At 41.9% G+C, this 22,707-nt stretch overlaps 1 protein-coding gene across 3 annotated transcripts in view; it reads left to right on the top strand.

Annotated features, from left to right (window-relative positions):
• The window catches only part of ATP9B (ATPase phospholipid transporting 9B (putative)), a 409,962-nt gene that overhangs the window by 338,875 nt on the left and 48,380 nt on the right, over positions 1-22,707 (top strand). For all 3 annotated transcript variants that reach the window (XM_068237042.1, XM_068237043.1, XM_068237044.1), the window contains exon 16: positions 13,469-13,630. In XM_068237042.1, coding sequence (XP_068093143.1) covers positions 13,469-13,630 — 162 coding nt within the window. The remainder of the gene's footprint in view (positions 1-13,468; positions 13,631-22,707) is intronic.

The raw sequence follows: 22,707 nt of genomic DNA, 5'->3' as shown, positions 1-22,707 counted from the left end.
CATTGGCTCCTGCCCGTGTGATCAATGTAAGCCAATGGGAGCTGCTTACATTGAATGACAGGGTCAGGAGCCAATGAAAATGGCCTCTGACCTGCGCACAGAGCTCTGCTGTCACAGAGGCGGCAGGACGAGCGAGCTTTGGCGGACAGAGAGCAGCGGGAAAACGCTGTGGCGGTGATATGAAATCTACGCCCTGGCAGGTATTAGGGGATCAAAACAGGTTTGCAAACAGCAACTGACTTCTAGATGCTACGCATAGCGTCCATGACAAGATGATTGGGTCTACAGCAACGTTTACACAAACAACACCAACTTCTGTTATTGTCGTTTAAATAGTGCTTGCATTAAATTGAATGGAATGTCAGCAGATCCCTTTTAAACAGCACGTTTGTTGGCCATCTAAAACGCTGGCTTTTATTGCCTGTGTGAACCAGCTCTAACTGGTGGAGCCTTTAGTGCGGAGGAGTAACTGGTGGAGCCTGTAGAGAGCACAGTGGTGGGGGGCAGGGCTGTGGTGGAGGGCCAAAGAGCAGTAACAGGTGGAGTCTGTATAACCTGTAATGGGGAGCAATATGATAAAACAAAAGAACAGCACAAAAATCATCCTGTTAAGCTGCCTAGGGAATAGGGCCAGTCCTCAAGCCCGTATAGAAAAATGTAGTGGGGTTCCACGCGTTAGAATGTACTGTCTCAACACTAATCAAATAAGTGTTCATCCAATATGATGTAAACAATGCACCTTCATTCCCACTATGAGATAACCTCCAGCATGATCAGTACAGTACCTGGAATTCAATGAAAGATCAGCGGAACCGCTGTTGCGACAAACTGTACTGTGTTAAAGCAAAAGTCCAGCTCCTCCAGTTGGCCGGTTGCCATGCTGAGCAGAGTAACTGGTGAAGAATGTAGCGAGGAAGAATGATGGATAATTTAATGGGGAGCAGAGTAACAAAGTGAACCTCTAATGGGGAGTAGTCATTTGTAAAGCCTGTGACAGAATGCAAAATGGTGGACCCTATAATGGGGAGACGAGTAACGGGTGGAACTATGTAATGGTGAGTAGAGTAAGTAGCAAAGCAATTAGTGGAGCAGTGGGAGGGAAGGGACGCGGGCGGGTAGCGCCGATACGGAGGAGGCGGGGGAGCGGCGCTAACGGACAGGCATAGGTAAACATTGTGCTGGCGACACGCCGTGTGTCGCTAGCACTGCGGGGGGTATAGCGGCGCGCAGGGGGGTCCTGGAGACACACCATGGGGCAACGGAGGCTGGTGTTAGTGTGCACAACCAGCCTCTGTGCCCCACTAACATAATTAAATCCCACCTCGGGTTCTCTTTAAAAATGTACTGCATTCTTCTATATGTCACTACAGTGCGACTTTAAGTTAAAAAAAAAAAAAAAGATACATGCCGCAGTAAATGTACATTTCATATCTTATATTTTGTTTCTGCTGTGACTTGGGCTGTAAAGTGAATTGTACTTTCCTTGAAGCCTACTACAAACCAGCATCGCTGCTCTGTGATATTTTTTGCAGTTTATTGTTAAAAATATCTTTTCATTTCAATTTGCAGCCAGTTATGACTGATTCCAGGCTTGTAATGAGCAATTTCCGCTCAAAATAGGAGTTTGTTACCCATTTTCCACATCTACTGTAGATTAATTCATTGACTGGCAACAAACCTGGACACTCCCATGTCTCAGTCTCTGTTAGCATCCATGGTAAATCACTGTGTTTTACATGCACATATTTTACTTGCTTACATATATTCAAGGTGAAATAAGACTTGCCATTAATCCTTACAGTGAGCTGAGCTGAAGAGAGGGACTTTTTTTCTCAGCAATCTGGCATTTCACTTTTATAACACTGTCCTATTGATATGAAAATCCTAAAATAACTGAAGCAACATCATAAAAAATACAATTTATATGTACGGCCTGCCCTGTAATATTTCATTTTACGGACATGTTCTTATACTCATAATTGTGTCTTTTCATAGCAGGCCATACATACATCAATTTCCCCTGTCATTCTCTAGCAAATTTGATCACCGTGATCAAATCTACTAATAATCTGTAGCACAACATGCTGCGCTGAACGTAATTTTTATCACTTTTTTATCAAAAATCTATTGAAATTACGATTCATGCAGACAAAAAATATTAATTGAACGGGAGCGCCGGTAGATCAATGGCCCATAGCGTTGCACCGCATCGAACAGTTGAACCCTGCCGTTTTATAGATTTTCTATAGATTTGGTGCTAAAATCTGTTAAATGTATGTGCTGTGTGTGAAAGGATTTGAAACCTCTCTGATCAGATTGAGATCAAAGAGGGATCAGTCGGTTTGCCACATCGGGCAGCTATCTATGTGTGTATGGCCACCTTTTACAGAGTTATATTTCACCAGTGTCATTAGTGGCAGACAGATTTTGACACAGATTTGGGATGCATTTAAAAAAAAACAACATCAAAACTATTATGGTGTGATACAGTGGTCTAAAATTTTGGAAAGTTGCATTAAGCTGGCCATAAGAGTGCAGGGACGCACTGTTCAACTGCCTTGATTCTATTTGACAAGTTTGAACAAAGGCGCCAAGTAAGCATAAAATACGTTATAACCATTAAAATGGAGGTAGTAGTGGACTTCCCCCCCGGAAAGATTCGATCAGTCAGTATCCAGTATCCAGTATTCTTTAATTATAAGACTCCAAAAGTGTGACGCGTTTCACAGGTTACAACCCATATGCAAATCACCGCTGACAAAAGTGCCTCCGTCTGCCAGTGGTGAGTTGCACACAGTTATTGCCTGATGAAGCGGGTAGTATCCTGTGAAACTCGTTGCACTTTTTGGAATTGAACTGTTCACAATAATCAAATAGCTCTAGTCCAACCTTGGTGGAGGAGTGTTACCCCTCATTTTTATTCCTATACTACAGTGAGCTCCTTTTTAATCCAAGTCGGGTCCAATTTCCCCACCTGCCATTACAGTGTTTGCCTTAGTGGTAACGCACCTTTGTAAGTATTATCTTTATATTATACAAGATTCAACTCGTACTAACATACTACACTATAATGTGCTCTCGATTGTCTTTTGTATCTTTGATGCCTTCATTCTATGCTACTGCATAAAAATGGCCATATCTGGCAACTGTGTCATATTTATAAAGACCTTTTCAGCATAATAGAGTAACCTACACTCACTTTTTTATTTCCTTTTTTTCATGATTGTTGTTGCTTTTTTTAGAATGATACTGTTGCATATTTTAAAATATTTAAAGGCATTAGTGCCCCTCTCTCTCTTTCCATCTCTAAGTCACTTTTAAAGGTTATTTTTATATTTATATATATCCTGGAAGTGGGGTGTTTGTTTAGAACCTCTTAGACAGCTCTAACCATAGCATTTAAAAGGAAAAAGCAGCATTAATTATAGTCCAATTTGATGGATGCAAGTTTCAAAGGTTACACGCGTCAGTCAAAATAAGCACAGGAAGCTCACGCTTCCTGCCTGGGAGTATCAGACCAATTTGTTAGTTTGGTAAAACTACTAAAATTCACTTAAGTTTGTTTCCACATTAATCACAAGCTCTGGCTGTTCATATGCTTTTGTTTTACCAATGATTACGTTTTTCTCTTGTAGAATATAAAACCTAATTTCTGTTTCTGGCAAATTTGTAAGCCAAGTAAAGTAACTCCTTTCCAGAACCTAGTTGTGCACTCTAAGCTGCCTGGCAATTTTGTAAAGTAACTAAATTCTTATCATAATCTTGCCTTGGATATTGGATATCATAGTGAGAGCTTCCGATGCTTAAAAGCAGACTGAACACGCTCTCAAAACAAGTAGCAAAACCAGTTTTAAAGCTAAATCACAAGAAAAGACATTGGCCCTTATCCAATTACATTTTTCTCCCAGGAGATACTTTTTCATCTTCTCTAAATATTATTTTCAGCACCTAGTAATTACAAAAAGTACTTAAAAGTAGGTATCAAACTTGTTTTGCATATTGTTTTGCATGCTGGAGCCTTAAAGATATTTTATTGATGAGGTTTTAAAATATCTCCTTGGAGAAAACTCAAGAGAACATTTAAAAGGGTATGTATGGGCCATTGTGCATAGCCTGGGGCTGTGTTTCTCAACGTTATTAATATTACTATCCTAGATTGACTATGACAAGTATCCCGAGGCCTACTAAAGTCGAAGCAGAAAAAAAGGGTGCTGGAGCCCTTTCGGTAAAAAACTGAGCCGCCATAGGCACCTATTCTAAAAGCCACATTTTGCAGCATTATAGGGAAATTTGTGGCTGCTAACGGGTACCTCGGGGCCCGAATTTTACTTTCTTTGCCGCAAATTGCGGCTTTTAGAATAGCCGCAATATGCGACTGAAGGTAAATTTTGGGACCCTGCGGCATGCGGCAAAAAAAATGTCTTACGGATAACTAAAAGCTATCCACAAGCCTTTGCAGAAAATAAATTGGCTTGCAGATAACTAAAAGCTATCCACAAGCCTTTGTGGGAAAAAAAAATTGGCTTGCGGATAACTAAATGTTATCCAGAAAACAATTTTTTTTTCCACGAGCCTGTGTTTTCGGAAACTGTCCCCTCCATTCGCTGAAATGTATCTTCATAGCCGCATATCGCGGCTTTGCAGAAGAGGGGGGTTTAGCTGTAGGAGGGGGATTTAGGGTTAGGGGCCACTGGGCTGGTTAGGTTTAGGCACCATCAGAGGGGAGTCTTAGGGTTAGTCACCACCAGTGGAGGGTCTTAGGGTGATACACCACCATGGGGGGTTCAAGGGTTAGACACCACTAGGGGTGGTCTTGGGGTTGGCACCACTAGGAAAGGGTTCTGTGTGAGAGTAGGGTTAGATGTAGTCATAGTAAAATATCAGTAAATATTACCGATATTTTACTATCAAAATGCAGTAGTAGAATATTGCTAAGTGATTTTTACTAGAGGCAATCCCCTGCGCCCTTTTTCTAGGCGCCTTTTTACATGTGTGCTTCTAAAGTAAAATTTAATTTTCATACTCTTTTGAAAATAACTTTTCAGCACTCTGTAATTTAGAAAGTGGACAAAAAGGTACTATTAAAATTACTGTATCCTAAGTATTTTTTTGCTTACTGGTAACTTGAATCGACCTGTATATATTTAAGTGTTATATTAATTTTGTTGCTTGATGTACTTGTGTTGAGTGCTGAAATAAGTATTTTAGATAAAATGACTAAGCTTTTCTGTGTGAAAACTAAGGAGAGACGTTTATCAAATTAAAGATAAGATGTTCACCTACATAGGTTTAGGATAATTAACCATTTCGTGTTCCAAGATTTTATTTTATAGAGGTTTGTTGGGGAAAAATAAGGCAAAAATGCAGAAAATACACGTTTTTATGCTCTCTGGCTCTGCCTGGTTAAAATGATACAACATATGAAATATTTTATTACTAGCTGGGCATGTGGTGGACAGTTATCCCCAGCCTACTTGTCTGTAGCGATGTAATGCGTTCACTAGGGAAACCGTTCAGTAGCTCCAGTACTGTACAAATGCATCGGTTGGTAACGGCAGAGCAATGCATCCGTAGAGCAATGGGTTCCCAAACTGTCATCCTAGATCACATCGATACTTACAGGTGGAAGCCATTAAAGGTGTATAAACAGTTATAGGTATTGCAGGAGTTGACAAGGGGTTAATTGACTAGGCTAGGTAGGGGGTTAAACTTTTCTGGGGGGGGGAGGGGATCACTTTTTATTTTTATGAGACCTTGTCGCTTTACTTTAGTATAATTTTTTTTTTTTTTCCTAATTTTGTTGAATGATTGTTGCTATTTGCTGTAGCCACAATCATACTCTTATACAAAAGATGCTGCGGTGGCACAACAGTTTTAAATCTGGAACGTAGATCATAGAACCTACAGACCTACAGCAGCACTTTTTAGGATGTAGAGTCTACATCCTAAAATGAGGACTAGTTAAGGCGCTTTTTCAGTTCACTCTCAACTTAATGATTCATGAGCTCTACATGCTAAAGGAGTTCCTTTCTTACCAGTTCACACATACAATGCACTGGTAACAGGAAGAACAACTGACTTCCAAATTTCACTTTAACCCTGAAAATGCTAACAGTCAGGTTCTGTCTCTGTAAAGCTTGGTACAGACAGGACAACTAAAGGAGGACTCTTTGCGAACTCACCAAGTTTGCAAGCCTATCTCGTTTTCAATAAAAGCAGTTTTTCTTTGCAGATATCTCTTTGCAGACATGCAAAAATCGTAACTCCCCATTAAAGTTTCTGTACATCATCGTGGTCAGTACTGTTCACTCCTCAACATTGAAGTATTAGCATAGATAAACAGGACAACAGCCTGCTTAGTTGGCTGTCCAATTCCACCCAACAGTGCAAGTGGCGTCTGGACACCATCTCTGCAATAAGCTGCAGCAGAATCGAGCCACTAGCTAGAAGATACAAAAGAAAGTCAAATAGCAGGCTATTGAATATGCCTTGACACAGAAGCGTACTGTTCAAAAAGATGACATCATAGGGCAGGATTTCTGTCAACATCCTCGTCTGAATCTAAATGTACAGACAGACCAAATTGCAAAAAGATGTTGGTCTGCTAAAAGCAAGCAGGATTTTAAAAGCACTAGCAGCACATGCTTGTGTGACATGTGGAGATTTGCTGAAAGGAGCTGTTAAAGAGGAACCGGAGTGAATATAACGTAATGAGTACAATTCCTTATTTTTTTACATTATTCACTTGTAAATTATTTAGCCAGTGCTCATTATGAAATCCTTCCTCATCCTGATCTACATTCCGAAATGTATCACAAGTGGTGACATCTTTAGTGATGTCTGGTAATATCCACAAAATGTTTGTTTACTGAGAGTCCCAAAGCTAATACTAAATATAATGCTGGGGGGGGGATTCAGATGCGTCTTGCCTCGCAGCTGTGATGGCATCGTAGTCTCACAAGACGCATGCCAAGCACTGTGGACATGGGCCCTTATACAATTAATTAACATCTTTTACTTTGTGACAGAATCCGCTCTGCTGGCCTTGATTCCCTGGACAGTTTTGTTTCCTGTGCAGGTTGCATAGTTCAGTCCAGGGAAAAGAGGCCGTTCTGTCAGTTTGCAAGGCTGACTGATTTGCATCTACTTATCTTGCAAATCTGCTTGTCTGCTTCCTTTGAAGGTTTCCAGTATAAATGCCACTTCCTCCCAGAATTCCTTGCTTGACATGGTTTCTGTTGGGTGAGATTAACCTTGGAGCCTCAGCCTCTTTTGTATCTTGTTGCGAATAGTCTAGTGTAGTTAATTCTTGGGGAGTGCACTTGCACTCCTTCTAGTGTAGTCAGGTTCTGTATTATTTGTACTGTTTATTCCTGTTTTGTCTCGTCCTGTCCTTGCGATTGTACTGTCACCTGCGGTGGCTGACAGTGAATCGTTCGGTCTGTTCCTAGATCGCATTCGCCCTAGCACTAGAGGTGGTGGATCTTGCTTGTCTGTATCTTGGAGTTTAACCTTAGCTGCGGTTGCTATTGGTTACTCCTTCAGTCTGTTTTGTCTGGAACGAACGCTTGCTGTTGTCTGGTGTGGGACAACCGATTAGCAAGCATCCGCGTTATTTGTTTGTCTTCGTTTTCTGTGTTCATAAGTTAGTCAGGTACGTTTTGTCACTGTTGCACTTAACGTGCGGTGACCGCGCCGTTAACGCGCTTGTCACTGTTGCGCATAACGTGCGGTGACCGCGTTTAGCTAGTTCATTTGGTATTTTCCTTGGCGTTCAGATTGTGGTTATTTACTGTCTTCCTTACTCAGTTCATGCTCTGTCTTTGCTCTGTCTTGTGTTGCTGATAGCAATCGCCTCTCTTGCGATTAGCTTTCTCACTCTGGTCTGCTCTGATGTGATATGTGTACTGTCACGGGGTGGCGACTATATTGGTAGACATTCATATTGTCTGTCTCTGTTTTTGCTTTCTTCTGAGTTGTTACTTTGTTGCCTGGCCTTGCCTAATCGTGCAATTTCAATCTGGCATCTGTGGCTGTGCAGAGGACTTGTTACTCTGTACTCCACAGCTCCATCTGCTGGTTGGAATTTTCCTCTACAAATCTATACTGGGTACTTTGCTTCTTTGATTGTGGCGATTTCCTTCTGCTTCAGAGCACGTGGTGGGCGCTGACTGGAAATCGCCCGCAGATCATTGAACTTTGACATTAACCCTCCTGGCGGTATAAAAAAATCCGCCAGGAGGGAGCGCAGCAGTTTTTTTTTAAATTTTTTTTTCTATATCATGTAGCGAGCCCAGGGCTCACTACATGATAGCCGCTGCTCAGCGGCATCCCCCCGCCCTCTTCGATCGCCTTCGGCGATCTCCGATCAGGAAATCCCGTTCAAAGAACGGGATTTCCTGGAGGGCTTCCCCCGTCGCCATGGCGACGGGCGGGATGACGTCACCGACGTCACTGACGTCGGGACGTCATTGGGAGTCCCGGGCCACCCCTCGGCGCTGCATGGCACTGATTGGCCAGGCAGCGCACGGGGTCTGGGGGGGGGGGCGCGCGCCGCACCGGATAGCGGCGATCGGGCGCGCGGCGGCGGCGATCGGGGTGCTGGCGCAGCTAGCAAAGTGCTAGCTGCGTCCAGCAAAAAAAAAAAATTTAAACAAATCGGCCCAGTAGGGCCTGAGCGGCACCCTCCGGCGGCTTACCCCGTTCGGGGTTACCGCCAAGGAGGTTAAAAAAAAAAATCGCAATTTTCTCCTGGCGTATTCAAAGTTCTACAGCCACTTAGGGCGCCCTCCTCAGGTGACTAGGCTCATTAAGGAGCCTTGCCCATAGGCTCTTTACAGTTGTATAGAGGAACTCCAGTGAAAATAAAGTAATAAAAAAGTGCTTCATTTTTACAATAATTATGTATAAATGATTTAGTCAGTGTTTGCCCATTGTAAAATCTTTCCTCTTCCTGATTTACATTCTGACATTTACACATAGTGACATTTTTACTGCTGGCAGGTGATGTCACTAGAAAAAGATGCTGCTTGCTTTTTTGGCAGTTGTAGTAGCATAACAGCTGTTATTTCCCACAATGCAACAAGGCTCCCACATTGTGATGTCAGGTCCTCAGTGCTGTGAGGCACTGACATCATTTGTGGGAGGGGTTTCACCCAAAAAAAAATCAGCCATACAGCGCCCCCTGATGATCCGTTTGAGAAAAGGAATAGATTTCTCATAGGAAAGGGGATATCAACTATTGATTGGGATGAAGTTCAATTCTTGGTTACGGTTTCTTTTTACGTACTGGTTTGAGCTGGGATTTAAACCCTGGTTAAAGGTTTAAACCCTACATCCAGGGCAACACCCTTAACCAGTATGCTATCCTGCTGGACATGCCTCTTCCACTCAGTATTGCAGAAAGCAATCCATCAAGCAGATGCCGTCTACAGTGCAAGGAGTGTAGAGGCCTACGAGTCTTGAGAATGCATGTTTCACCGCAACAAGAATGTGTTTCTTGAATTTTTACCTGTAAAGTGCTCTTGTCAGGTATACAAGATGTAGTTACTGTTTCCAGCATTATCACGGTCTTCTGACTTCATTTTCTACAAAATTCCTATGAATACAGTAAAATACATTTTACATTTCTTTCCCCAGTATCAGTAACTAGAAAATAAATCGCATTCATCTTCTTGAAATTGTTTCAATGGTTAGTTAATTTAGGACTTGGTAATTCAATTGTTATCTATCTGTATTGGCAACAACAATCTATATGAAAGCACAAGGTACTTAAAAGTTATATCTCGCAATCCGATACTTTGCTGGAAAGCCAAAGGTCACCACATTAAAACCTGCAGTAGTTTTGTGTGAGTAATTGTCCTACATCATTTTACTAATGTCTTGCTGTTAATGAAAATTAAAAAGCTCATGCTGCTTGATTTACTGCTTTGTTTTAATTGTCATTTTAAGCTAACAGCTATGCCAGATTTTCTACGTGAATTGGAATCCCCAGCGTTTTGGTCAAAAATATTGTGAGCCGTGGACTTTTTACACCTTAGGACTGCTTTTGTAGAATAGCTTTTACATAGTATGTGATTAAATCTGTTGTGTTTAGAACAGTTCAAAGTGACATTTTGTAATAGATTTTGTATAGGGCTGCTGCCACGAGATAATGATGGAGCAGCAGCCAAAGTTTAGGTTAGTAGGTGGTAAGTGCTTGTAAAGTGCAAGTTTAAAATCTTACATGTCTGCAGAGAATTGTGCCTGTGAGCTGAGCTTTTCTTCAGGAAATAACAAGCAAAAGTTTAAAAGTGCACATAAAGATAAACAACTTTTGGATGAAACTAGAATCCGTATGTGATCATTATAAAAGAACTACCCTTAATCAAAAATAATAATAATAATAATGATGTGTTGTTAGCTCTTTTTCTTATTTACTACTTACTCATTTTCAGGTTTGTTGTTAAATTGTAAAAATCTTTACCCCTATACCTTGTCAGTTGTACCCATTTTACCTGTTTCCCCGTGTAAGTCCATGACCATGTACTGTACCTTATATTGGTATTCACTTCTTTTAGATATTTTGTATATGTTGTATTGTTGCTTCTTGAAATAAAAAAAATGTATTATATTGGAATTTTCATTATTTGATTCTTCAATTTGATGTCATACTTATAAAAATTATCCAGACTTGCCAATTAGCCCACTATCCAGAAACAGTGGATAAGCACATTTAAAGTCAATTGAGGAATATACATTGCAGGAATATACAGTAGTAACACTGGCCCCTTTTCGTGGGCTATAAGAACTATGTATTCCACCACATTAGCCTATCTCATACTCCTCTATAATTGAAAGAGGTAACAGGCAAGGCTGCCTCCTTTCACTGGCAATCTTTGCCTTATGTATGGAGCCCCTGGCATACGACAGTGGGTTGACATTTAGGGATATAAGATTGGTCAGACCTCCTATAAAATCTCCCCTTTTGCCAATGATTTGGCATTTACTCTAATAAATCCAATCACATCTATCCCTACTCTCTTACGGCCGCTAACTGAGCTTAAGTCAATATCTGGCCTTCCATTAAACATCACTAAATCTGAACTGTTGCTCTGTACCATCCCTAAAACCGTATTTTCTACACTAGCCTCCTGCTATGGGCTTAGAAACCAACACAAATACTGTACGTCAAATACTTAGGTGTCAAATTAACCAAAAATCCCTCTGACAATATAAATTACAAACCTTTGATTGCCTTGTTACTCTCCCTACTGATTGCCTGCACTAAGTTCCCGATATCGTTAAGTGGGTGCAAACACGCGGTTGGTATGACCCTTTTCCCTAAGTTACTTTATTATTTTATGGTTCTTCCCATATTGGTACCTAGGGCTGCTCTAGCTCAACTTCAACAGGAGGTCAATAAGTTTATCTGGGCCCATAAGCCACTCAGGATCTCTCTAAAGAGGATGCAGCTTCCCAAATTTGTGGGAGGGCCTGCTGTCCCCAACTTATATAATTATTGTTTGGCAGCCCAGCTTGCATGTATCCAACCTACTCAGGCTGGCCAAAGCTCTGTTATGGGTGATTATTGAGTCATCACAACTCTTAACCCTGAACATTTGGAAACAGCATTGATACCTCTGGGAGTTACAAGCTTTGCCTTCCCGATCCGTCAGCTTATTTGGAAATTCTGACTTCCCAGCAGGGTTGACCGATGACCTAGTCTGGCTGATTAGTCATAACTATACCACGTTGGTTAGTTTCCAGAAAGATGGTAAGCTGATGCCAGCCTCATTCCTAGTAGACATCCTTAGCTGTAGACCTCACCAGATATTCCACCTGCAACTTGTTTACCACTTTTGGGCCTTACTATACCCATTACCTCCTGACATATCTCTTCCCTATTTTAAGAGATGGTGCAACGAGAGCCCATTGGAGGGAGGTATTATCTTCTACCTCTATGAACTAATAGCTACTCATTCCCAGTTAAACATGGTCCCTATCCTGGCGAAGTTGGATGGGGAGCTTGGGTTTCAGTCCTCCCCAAACAGATGGATGCACTGTTTCAAGACCCTTATGAAGGGTAGCCTGTACATCTTTATATTAGAGACTAATGTGAAACTACTTCACAGAGCCTACCTCACTCCAGTTCATGTAAAATGTACCTGCAGTCTTCTCCCCTATGTTTTAGAGGTTGTAGAGCTAGGCGGGCTCCCTTTATTATATATGGTAGAGTTGCCCAGTGGTATCTACCTTTTGGTCTCTGATAAGTGCCCTAGTGGCATCGGTCCAGGTTCCATTCCCTAAGGATTCTTTTGTCATGTTATTGGGTAATAAAATGAATGCCATGACGCATCCTGCTGACAGGCTAGTTCAACATATCACAAACTCAGCGATATCATGCTTTGCTACAGGCTGGAAAGATCCTCTCCTGTCCCTGGCATGTGATAGCCATGATCCACAGGGTCATAATCTTTGAATGAATGATTTCGACTGTGGAGGACTGAATGCCACAATTTAGGACTTACTGGGTAGACTATGCAGATAATAAGGGATTGAATTATATGCTAGTTTTTTATTAAATGCGATACCTACATGTCTGCCTCTAGTAATACTTCCTCAACCCACAATGGTCCAGTCGGGTCTTTTGTGTTGTAATATATTGGTATTTTCCTATACCCTACTGTTATACTTTTTTTCCTTTTCTTCATTCTACTTAACTTTTCTTTCTTTCTCGTTTTTAACTTTCATTTTCTATACAATGATTGATGTCTTGGGCCCCCTGCAAGGGAACACCTTGTACTTTGTATGGTATGTTTATTGACTCTACTTTCAATAAAAATCCATTGAAAATAAAGTCAATTCTGGAAAACAGCTGTACACAGTAGAGGCCTGCATCGGGTCGGTGCCCGCGGGTTACCCGAATTGCGGGTCAGGTTTGGGTACCCATTTTGATTAACCTGATTGTGGGTTGGGTTGTGAGTAGCGAACTGTGGGTCGGGTCCCGGGTAGTGAAAGCAAACAAGCATTAAATAATTTTGTCATAATGTAATCTTAAACACTTCTTGGCTATAGTTTGTGTATAAAAATAGATTTCACGTAGCCTTCCAGTGAGCCTACCAATGTATATTTTATAATAAAATGGAAACAGCAGGTCGGGTTGTGGGTCTGGAGGCCGTTGGGTCGGTTGCAGGTACCAAATTCACCAGAAAGCAGGGTGCGGCAGCGGGTCTGCGAGTCTGAAAAATTAGACTCGCGCAGGCCTCTAGTATATGGTACAATATGATTCAGTACATTTAATTTAAATATAAATAGTATCAGAAGTTAGTTCTGTATTGTTCTTGGTCAGATTTCGTGTCACAATTTCTTAGGTTTGCTATTGTCAGAAGTTATGAAGATCATCATGTAAACCTTTCCTTACAATTTCTTCAAAAGCACCTTTGTTTTTCTTGCCCACAAGTGATCACACATGTTCATCCTTCCACAGGTGGCACTTGTGCAGTGGACTGAAAGTGTTGGGCTAACTCTCGTCAATAGAGACTTGACATCAATGCAGCTTAAGACTCCCGGTGGACAGATTCTGACATTCTTCATTCTGCAGATTTTTCCTTTTACTTCTGAGAGCAAACGGATGGGAATTATAGTGAGAGTAAGTTGTTTTTTTTTTTTTTTGCTTTGTAATTAATTAAGCTATATGTATTGTGTCCAGAGTCTTTCCATAGGTTTATTTGTAAAATCTTTGTTTTTATGTAGATTTGAATGTTAATTGTATATCAAAATGAAATTAAATTTAACATATTATCCAAAGGCTGCATGGGCACAGCCAAGCACCCATTCCCGATCCAGCACCTGCTGTAGCAAAATTCCATTGCTGAAACTGTCCCCTGGCACTTGGATATGCTACAGCTGAGCCCCCATTCCCAATCGTCGAACCGCTGAGGCCAAAATGGTGCTCGGCTACTGTATATTATTAGGAGTTAAGGCCACTAGCTGGAGTTCGGCTGTACTACAGCCAAACTCCAGTGCTCAAATTACACACTCGCATTGCCATAGCTGCATTTTACATTGTGGCCTATGGCCGTGCCCAAATTTACCATACGCGTCTGACACCCATTTTACCTGCTTCAACTAATATAACTCTTTTAAGAACTATAGCATCCAGCAAGTTTAGCTCCCAAGAACAAGCGAACAGGGCCAGGGAGAGTTCATTTACTTACCCTTCACGTGACTCCAATACTTCCTCCTTATGACTTTGGAAGGAGGAAACATCGGAGTCACGTGTAGCGCAAGTAAGTTGAATTGACCCTGTCAATTTGTTACTGAATGGTGCTGAAGTGCGGTGTTCAGAATTTAATATCCCCAATTCGAACACCAACACTACTTTTTGATTCCAAAATTCAAATTTAAATCTGGGATTACTACTGGTTACTCCAATCTTCGGAGTGTGCATACCGAGATTGGTGGGGATGATAGGTATAGCTTAATTTCTTTATGCTAGCTGCTAGGGTTCCAGTCTTTTACATAGCTGCTGCCCAGCACTGTATAGTGTGCCATTCAGCCCTGTTAGGGTTAGGTGATCTCAGGACCACAATGGGGCTGCATGGTAGATGACATAACCATGGACAGCAGATGGAGCAAGTAAGAGCAGCCATACTATTCACCAACAACACGCTCTGTATGTGCACTCTACAAACTGATCGGTGTTAAGCTTAGAAATGTAGACCTTGGTTTATATTCCGATAAGCTTGTATTTGATTATCTATTCTGTTACCTTTTAATAACTACTGCATTTTTAAAATTTACATTAAACAGGATTATTGTTAGGGTTACAGTTAGCTCACAATAGGTAAATACACCAGCAGTTTATGTGATAAAGTGAAGTGAAAGGACACAAGCACTTTCTTTCCATGAAAAATGATCTATACTGTGTTTACATATGATGTAAGCTGCTTGTAAAGCTCCTATTACCTAATGGAAAGGTCAAGCCTGAGGAATGTGTAACATTTTAAAACATGTCAAGTCTTTTAATTGTAATATGACAATTCCCAGGAGAACACTAATCCTCAATAAATATGCCTGGGAAATCTAGCTGGTCTTCTTTTTGCTTCTAAATACAAACTGCCATGTCTTTTTCAAGTTATCTGTAAGCCATTATTGACTATACAGGTTTTGTATACATACATTATGTTCTGATAAAAAAGCAACTATAATCACATTGGTTGTTTTTCTTATTGGTGGAATAATAACTTGGACTGCATGCTCTCCTGGTTGTATACTGCATGGGATCCTAGCAGGGAAATCCCTGTTTATTTCTAGTGTGGATGAAGGCTTGACTTGTGTAACAGATACAGTATATGCCAACCTTTACAGAATGCACTATAGGGTTCATAAAAAGGACTGTAGGAGACACCCTGAAATTGCTTGGTATCTAAATTATGAGTATAAATAAAGGAGTATTTGGATCTTACCGCCATCAGTTAACAAACCACATAAGGTAGATATAATCTTTAATGATGCACAAAACACTTTTGTCTGTTGTGCATCATTAAAGATTATATCTACCTTATGTGGGCAGCACAGTGGCGTAGAAGTTAGCGCTCTCGCCTTGCAGTGCTGGGTCCCCGGTTCGAATCCCACTATCTGCAAGGAGTTTGTATGTCTACCAGGGGCGTAAGTAGAAATCACTGGGCGCCCCTGCGAAACTTTAAATGGAGCCCCTTCTTTCCAAAACAAATCTACAAATCTTTGTCTGCAAAACTTTGTATGATTCCCTATCAGCATCTGAGCAGATACAGTTATTAGAACAATGGTGGAGAGAGCAGAAATTTGTTTTCTCTCCTTGCCCTTAGTTGTCAGTCTCTCAGGATGGGGCCCCCTGTGGCTTATGGGTGCCCCTGCGGCTGCATCCCTTGCAGGGTCTATTGTTATGCCCTTGATGTCTACTGTGTACACGCAATCAAGATTATTTCTCTCAGAGGGCAGGCCAATCAAACACTAAAATACTAAAGGGACCCTGGCTCAAGCTTACATGATGCCAGGAGATGCGTAAAGCATGGCTGGAGAAATCTATGCCTGTAGTAACACAGGACGGTTCTTCTGTTAACCCTCATCCAGTGTGAGCTGTTCCCCAATAAGGTTCAGGCCCCTATGTCAGCACACTCAGCCACAAGGTCATATGTTTGTCATTTTTTGTGTTGCGGTGGGCTGTGGCAGGGGCATCGCATCCCCACCACAACGCAAAAAAATAAGTGTAAAACCGGCCTCAAGGGTTTCTCTCTACATGTAAGCGACCTCAGAAAAGTCCACCCTTATGTTTTCTGTTTGTATATAGATATGTGTCCTACAATTGCATGTAATGTTTTGGGGAGGTATTAAAAAAAATGGCAGGAAGAAGAGATCCTTATCAGAGTGATCCACCACGCCCAATCAAAGCATTTTGTTTTGTAAAAAAGATATGGAAACCTTTTAGCTATACAACTCCAGGCCATCCTTTGATTATATAACATATGTGATTTCTACGAAGATCTATTAATGATCAAGAATTCCTTAACATTTTTGTATGATAAAGTTGGAACCAAGTTTTTTGGACTGCAGTCATCTCTTGGGGTTTTTTAATAAGTATAGATGTGTGTCCCACAGTGGGTTTGCTCTTTGTTAGTGTAGATTGTGTGTGTATCCTACATTAGATAAAATGAGTTTGGCCTCGTCACAGTTCTGATAAATATGGCAGCCTCCATATCCCTCTACTTCAGTTGTCCTGTATGTCCTCCTAATCATGCAAAACTATCCAGGATCTAGTTTTATTATTTGCATGTGAATACTCCCAAAAACATATGTGATGTCGTAACATCTTATGTACCTCTTGATGCATTTTTTTTATTTGTTTGTAATATATAATAACTGCATAAATGCTTTTCAAACTTTCATTTGATGCTTTTAATTAACTACAAATGCTAATTGGGGTTAGTTCTATACGTTTTACCATTTTTAATCTCTAAATTTTCTCTAAGGGTTATATTTTCTGAAGTCCAAATACCCCCGAGCACTACTAAACTAGCTCCTGGGTTGCATGTACCAAAAGAGTTACGTAGTTTTATCATGTATGCTAAAATACGCTCTGAATGCAGTGAGCATATTTTGTGTCCATCTTGGTGGTTGTTGGAAATAGTCTAGCTTTGATTCACAGACAGACGTCATTGATCTCTAATGTGACTGTTTTACGTGTTAACAGCACTGTCTTCCCTGAGATCACCTAAATTAGTTCCTTCAGAGTGTAAGGTGCATTAATGAAGCCCAGAGTCTGGTTCCTTAAAGTCAAACTGCATTCAAGATGCAGTGGGTTGATTTATTAAGAATGGAGAACAGAGGGAAATACTGGAGAGCATAAACTTTAGATTTTCTACTGCTAGGTGGTAAAAGTTTGAAACCATCATCTAGATCATATCAGAACACAGCATTGTTGCTGATATACAGTATTAGTGATGCTTTGTGAAGTTTGCCTTCTTAAACAGACTCTGTAACAAAAATTTCATCCTGTTTTCTACCATCCTACAAGTTTCTAAACCTATTCTAATGTGCTCTGGCTTACTGCAGCACTTTCTACTATCACCGTCTCTGTAATAAATCAGCTTACTTTCACCTGTAGGACTTGTCGCCCTGTGTCTGGAAGGCTGCCAAGTTCTTCAGTGCTGTGTTTCTGTTATGCACGCCCCCCCCCCCCCCTCCAGGCCCCTCTATGCACACTCCCGTGTGTGTGTGTGTGTGTTATTTAGATTAGGGCAGCTTCTCTGAGCTCTCTTATCTTTTACAAGCTGGATAAATCCTCCTCTGTTGTGAAAGGAATTACAGACACGGGCAGAGTTGTCTGCAGGCAGAAACAGCCTGTAACTTTTCAGTGGGTGAGAGCTGCAGGGGATAGAAGGTAAACACACAAATGATCTCTTGAGATTCAAAAGGAAAGCTGTATACAGCCTGCTTGTGTATGGATGTATTTTCTATGTGTGGACATACTGTACATCAACCTGCTTTCTGTTTTGGTGGCCATTTTGTTTGTTTATAAACAAACTTTTTAAAACTGTTTTTGACTACTTTTAATGCGGCGGGGAGCGGCGAAATTGTGACAGAGGGGAATAGGAGATGCCCCCTAATGCACTGGTATGTTTACTTTTGTGCGATTTTAACAATACAGATTCTCTTTAAAACAGAAGGAAACTTGCAATAATTCAGCTATAAGTGAACATTTTTGGTTACCCGCAATGCACCACTACTGAATATGCAAATTATCTCTTTTCGCCCCTGTAGGCCAAGCAAGCATCCAGAACTGCTGGTGTATAGCAAGCCTATAGCTTTAAATATTACACAGCCACATCAACCCCACATATAGACAGCCTGTTTTGGGGATTGATATGGCTGTATGGGATAGGGCTTGGACCAGTACAACAGAGTAACCAAGCAGCTCAGGGTGACCCAAACCACTAGGAATGTATAGGGGGATAAATGAGATTGAAAAGCCCTCCTACTACTAAGCATTGCTTTGTGAAATTATTGCACCACTACTAAATATGCAAATGATCTATTTTCGGCCCTGTAAACCAAGCAAGGATCCAGAACCGCTGGTGTATAGCAAGCCTATAGCTTTAAATATTACACAGCCACATTAACCCCACATGTAGATAGCCTTTTTTCGGGCTTTTGGCCCTCATCAGTACTTGGCTTACAGGGGCGAAAAGAGATAATTTGCATATTCAGTAGTGGTGCATTGTGGGTAACCAAAAATGTTCACTTATAGCTGAATTATTGCAAGTTTCCTTCTGTTTTAACCACCCTGGCGTTCTAATAAGATCGCCAGGGCAGCTACGGGAGGGTTTTTTTTTTATTAAAAAAAAACTATTTCATGCAGCCAACTAAAAGTTGGCTCCACTAGAGGGCGCTCCTATACCGTATTTCTGATCGCCTCCGGCGATCCGCAGTAACAAGGAAGGCTGCAATGAGCGGCCTTCCTTGTTTAGTTTTGCTCGTCGCCATGGCGATGAGCGGAGTGACATCATGGACGTCAGCCGACATCCTGACGTCAGCCGCCTCCGATCCAGCCCTCAGCGCTGGCCGGAACTGTTTGTTCCGGCTGCGCAGGGCTCGGGCGGCTGGGGGGACCCTCTTTCGCCGCTGCACGCGGCGGATCGCCGCGCTGCAGCGGCGATCAGGTAGCACACGCGGCTGGCAAAGTGTCGGCTGCGTGTGCTGCTTTTTACAGGGAGCAAATCGGCCCAGCAGGGCCTGAGCGGCAGCCACCGGCGGTAATGGACGAGCTGAGCTCGTCCATACCGCTAAGGTGATTAAGAAGGCAAATTTCACCAGCATTGCTTTTTAGTAGGAGGGCTTTTTGGTCTCTTTTATCCCCCTATACATTCTTAGTGATTTGGGTCACCCAAAGTTGCTTGGTTACTCTACAGTATTAGTGAGTTAGATGTTTGGTGGATGCAGCCATGTGCTCACACCTACACTGAGAACCTTGTTCTATTAAATCCACACTCTGCTGGATTTATTGAAGATACTTTGTTTTATACTTTTATAGTTGTTTTATGTCATTTTGAGGAGCATTGATATAGAGAGCAAACAGATTGTATGCCAGAAAAGTTCACCAGTTTAAGAAGTAGCAGCAGGGGCGTATCAACACTATTTTATAAATAGGCCTATATATTCTGATATGACCCAGGTGAGAGTTGCAAACCTTTATCACTTTATAACTGACAGTTAAAAAAAACAGTTGAGGTTTGTCAGATCACTTATGTTCTCCAGAGTTCTCTACTGTTCTCCAACCTCAGTACATCAGTCCAAGTGAATACAGAATATCCTGGATGGAGGTAATACTATGTCAGTGTGTAGGTGGTCTAAGGGGCCGGTTTATAAAGTGGCATTATTGATGTTACATCCTATTTGCCAATATACCCTAGCCATCCTATTTATAAGCATTATTAGTGCCATATTTGCAACATTTTGCCAGAATAGCTTCAAGAAGGGCAAGCTCATTCATTTAAACGAGCCATATAAATAACTTGCACTGGTAAGCCCCTCCTTCTCTTTGCCTTACCTCTGGAAAACTCCCAACCACAATTCAGAGAAAACCTTTATAGCTGCCACCCAGCATCTTGTAATTTGCAAATGCCGCATAACCTGGATACAGATCATAAGCGCTTTCCACTCTAATAACAGGCCACCAGGCTTGTTGACTTTACAAGGGTGTCAAACTCGATCACATAAGGTGTCCAAATCTAAAGCACAGTCAAAGTCGTGGGGCAAATTATTTATTATAGTTGAATTGAATTTATTGAACTGACAATGTTTCAAACAGAAATATGAATTTAAACAAAGTGCAACAATCTTATAAACCAAATACTATAGCAATATACAGTATGTATATATTTTTTCAACAATTACTGGTAGATCAAGTAAAATAATAATTTTGCTACACAGCTGGATCATTTTGTCTGGAGCTTTAGTAAACTTTTCCCACAATTTTTCTTGAAGGTTGTATTTAGCATACTTAGCTTCATGTTTGATGTCAAAATGCTGACAAATATTGTACCACCGACACTGCCTCATATCACAAAATGCATACCAGCTTGTCTTCTTGAAGCACAGACATATCTGCGATTCCCCATCTTTCATCAGATTGTCTTTTTTTATGTCAACTTTTTTCTTCTTGGACTGATTGTTTTTTGGGATTGATTGTTAATATTTTTAATCTCTACTTCATTATTTCTAATCTAAGATTATTCTAATCTCCACTAAAACCTGTGCAATGCTGAAGTAGAAACACTTCACTCTAGTGCCAGGATGTCCGTTACAGGTCATGAAATTACATTATGAAAGATGCACTTTAAATTAGCATAGAGCTTAATTCAGGCAATTATACAAATTTGATGCCCACAAGAAATGGCAGCACAGGCTGAATTCATCTCATGAGCCTTGAGTTTGACATCTGTGGTTCAGAAGATCCAGAGCAACTCCTAGCTCCAGAGGCAGAATTGTGTGGTTCTGAACCTCCGCCCAGTCCCTCAGCACAAATAAACATAAAGCTTCTTCTCCTCAAACAAAAAATAGGGCCTAAACATTCATATGAGAAATTGAAAAAAAATGCCATGTATGAACTGTTTTCCAAAGCAACCACTTTAAGAATGTTGGATCATAATTAAGCAGGCATATCCCTCAACTAGGTATTACACCACCTAGGCTGCAATCCACAAATACAATTACTTTACCGCCAAACAGCATAATTAGGCTTTATGTCCCCGAGCAAACAGCCATCTTAATCAGGCAATATGTACCCAAACAGCTAGGTAGCTATCCCCTCAAATAACATAATTAGGCACCATCTACTTCCAGGTAACAATTAGGCAGAGTGTACCAACAAGCAACATAACTAGGCAGCCTATTCCCCCAAATAATATAATTTGGCACATTTCTACACAGAACGTAAACCTAGGTAGTTTGTCATCCTTAAATTATATAGTTAGGCAGAATGTCTGTAAAAACAGAGTAATTAGGCACATGCCCAAATAAAATACTCACCTTTCAATTCACTATGTATAATGATTGGGACACAGAGGCATGTTAGTCATTTAATCACATACCTCTGTGCAGTGGCGTTCCTATTGTAGAGCGCAGGGGGGGCGTGGCGCACCGGGTGACAGACACCCAAGGGGGTGTCGCCACGACCCCCCACAGCAGCAGAGCAGGAGGGGGAAGCAGCGCTAGGAGGGGCAGTGGGGGCAGCGGTGGGAAGGGGGGAAATATCCCCCCCCTCCCTCACCTGGGACCCCTCCTTCTGCCTCCCTCCCCCTCCATTCAGCGGTGGCAAGTGCGTGCTCGGCGGCGGGGGCGGGGAGACATGCGGAGAATTACTCACCACTTCCGCGTTCCAAGCGCCGGCAGCGTCATGTCGTCACAGATCTCCGCCTTCATTGAAGGCGGAGATCTGTGACGACATGACGCTGCCGGCGCTTGGAACGTGGAATTGGTGAGTAATTCTGCGCATGTCTCCCCGCCGCCGAGCCCGCACTTGCCACCGCTGAATGGAGGGGGAGAGAGGCAGAAGGAGGGGTCCCAGGTGAGGGAGGGGGGGATATTTCCTCCCTTCCCACCGCTGCCCCCACTGCCCCTCCTTCTAGCGCTGCTTCCCCCCTCCAGGGACATCTATACTGGGGGCAACTGTACTAGCTATACTGGGGGCAACTAAACTAGCTATACTGGGGGCAACTAAACTAGCTATACTGGGGGCAAATAAACTAGCTATACTGGGGGCAGCTATACTAGCTATACTGGGGGCAACTAAACTAGCTATACTGGGGGGCAGCTATACTGGGGGCAGCTCTACTAGCTATACTGGGGGCAACTATACCAGCTATACTGGGGCAACTATACTGGGGGCAACTATACCAGCTATACTGGGGGCAACTGTACTAGCTATACTGGAGGCAACTATACTAGCTATATTGGGGGCAACTAAACTAGCTATACTGGGGGCAACTATACTAGCTTCACTTGGGGGCAGCTATACTGGGGGCAGCTATACTAGCTATACTGGGGGCAGCTATACTGGGGGCAACTATACCAGCTATACTGGGGTCAACTATACCAGCTATACTGGGGGCAACTATACTAGCTATACTGGGGGCAACTAAACTAGCTATACTGGGGGCAGCTCTACTAGCTATACTGGGGGCAACT

Source organism: Hyperolius riggenbachi, chromosome 5 (assembly GCF_040937935.1).
Source record: "Hyperolius riggenbachi isolate aHypRig1 chromosome 5, aHypRig1.pri, whole genome shotgun sequence".
Lineage (NCBI taxonomy): Eukaryota > Metazoa > Chordata > Amphibia > Anura > Hyperoliidae > Hyperolius > Hyperolius riggenbachi.
The sequence above is the reverse complement of the archived record's forward strand: the minus strand, read 5'-3'. Positions and strand labels throughout refer to the sequence as shown.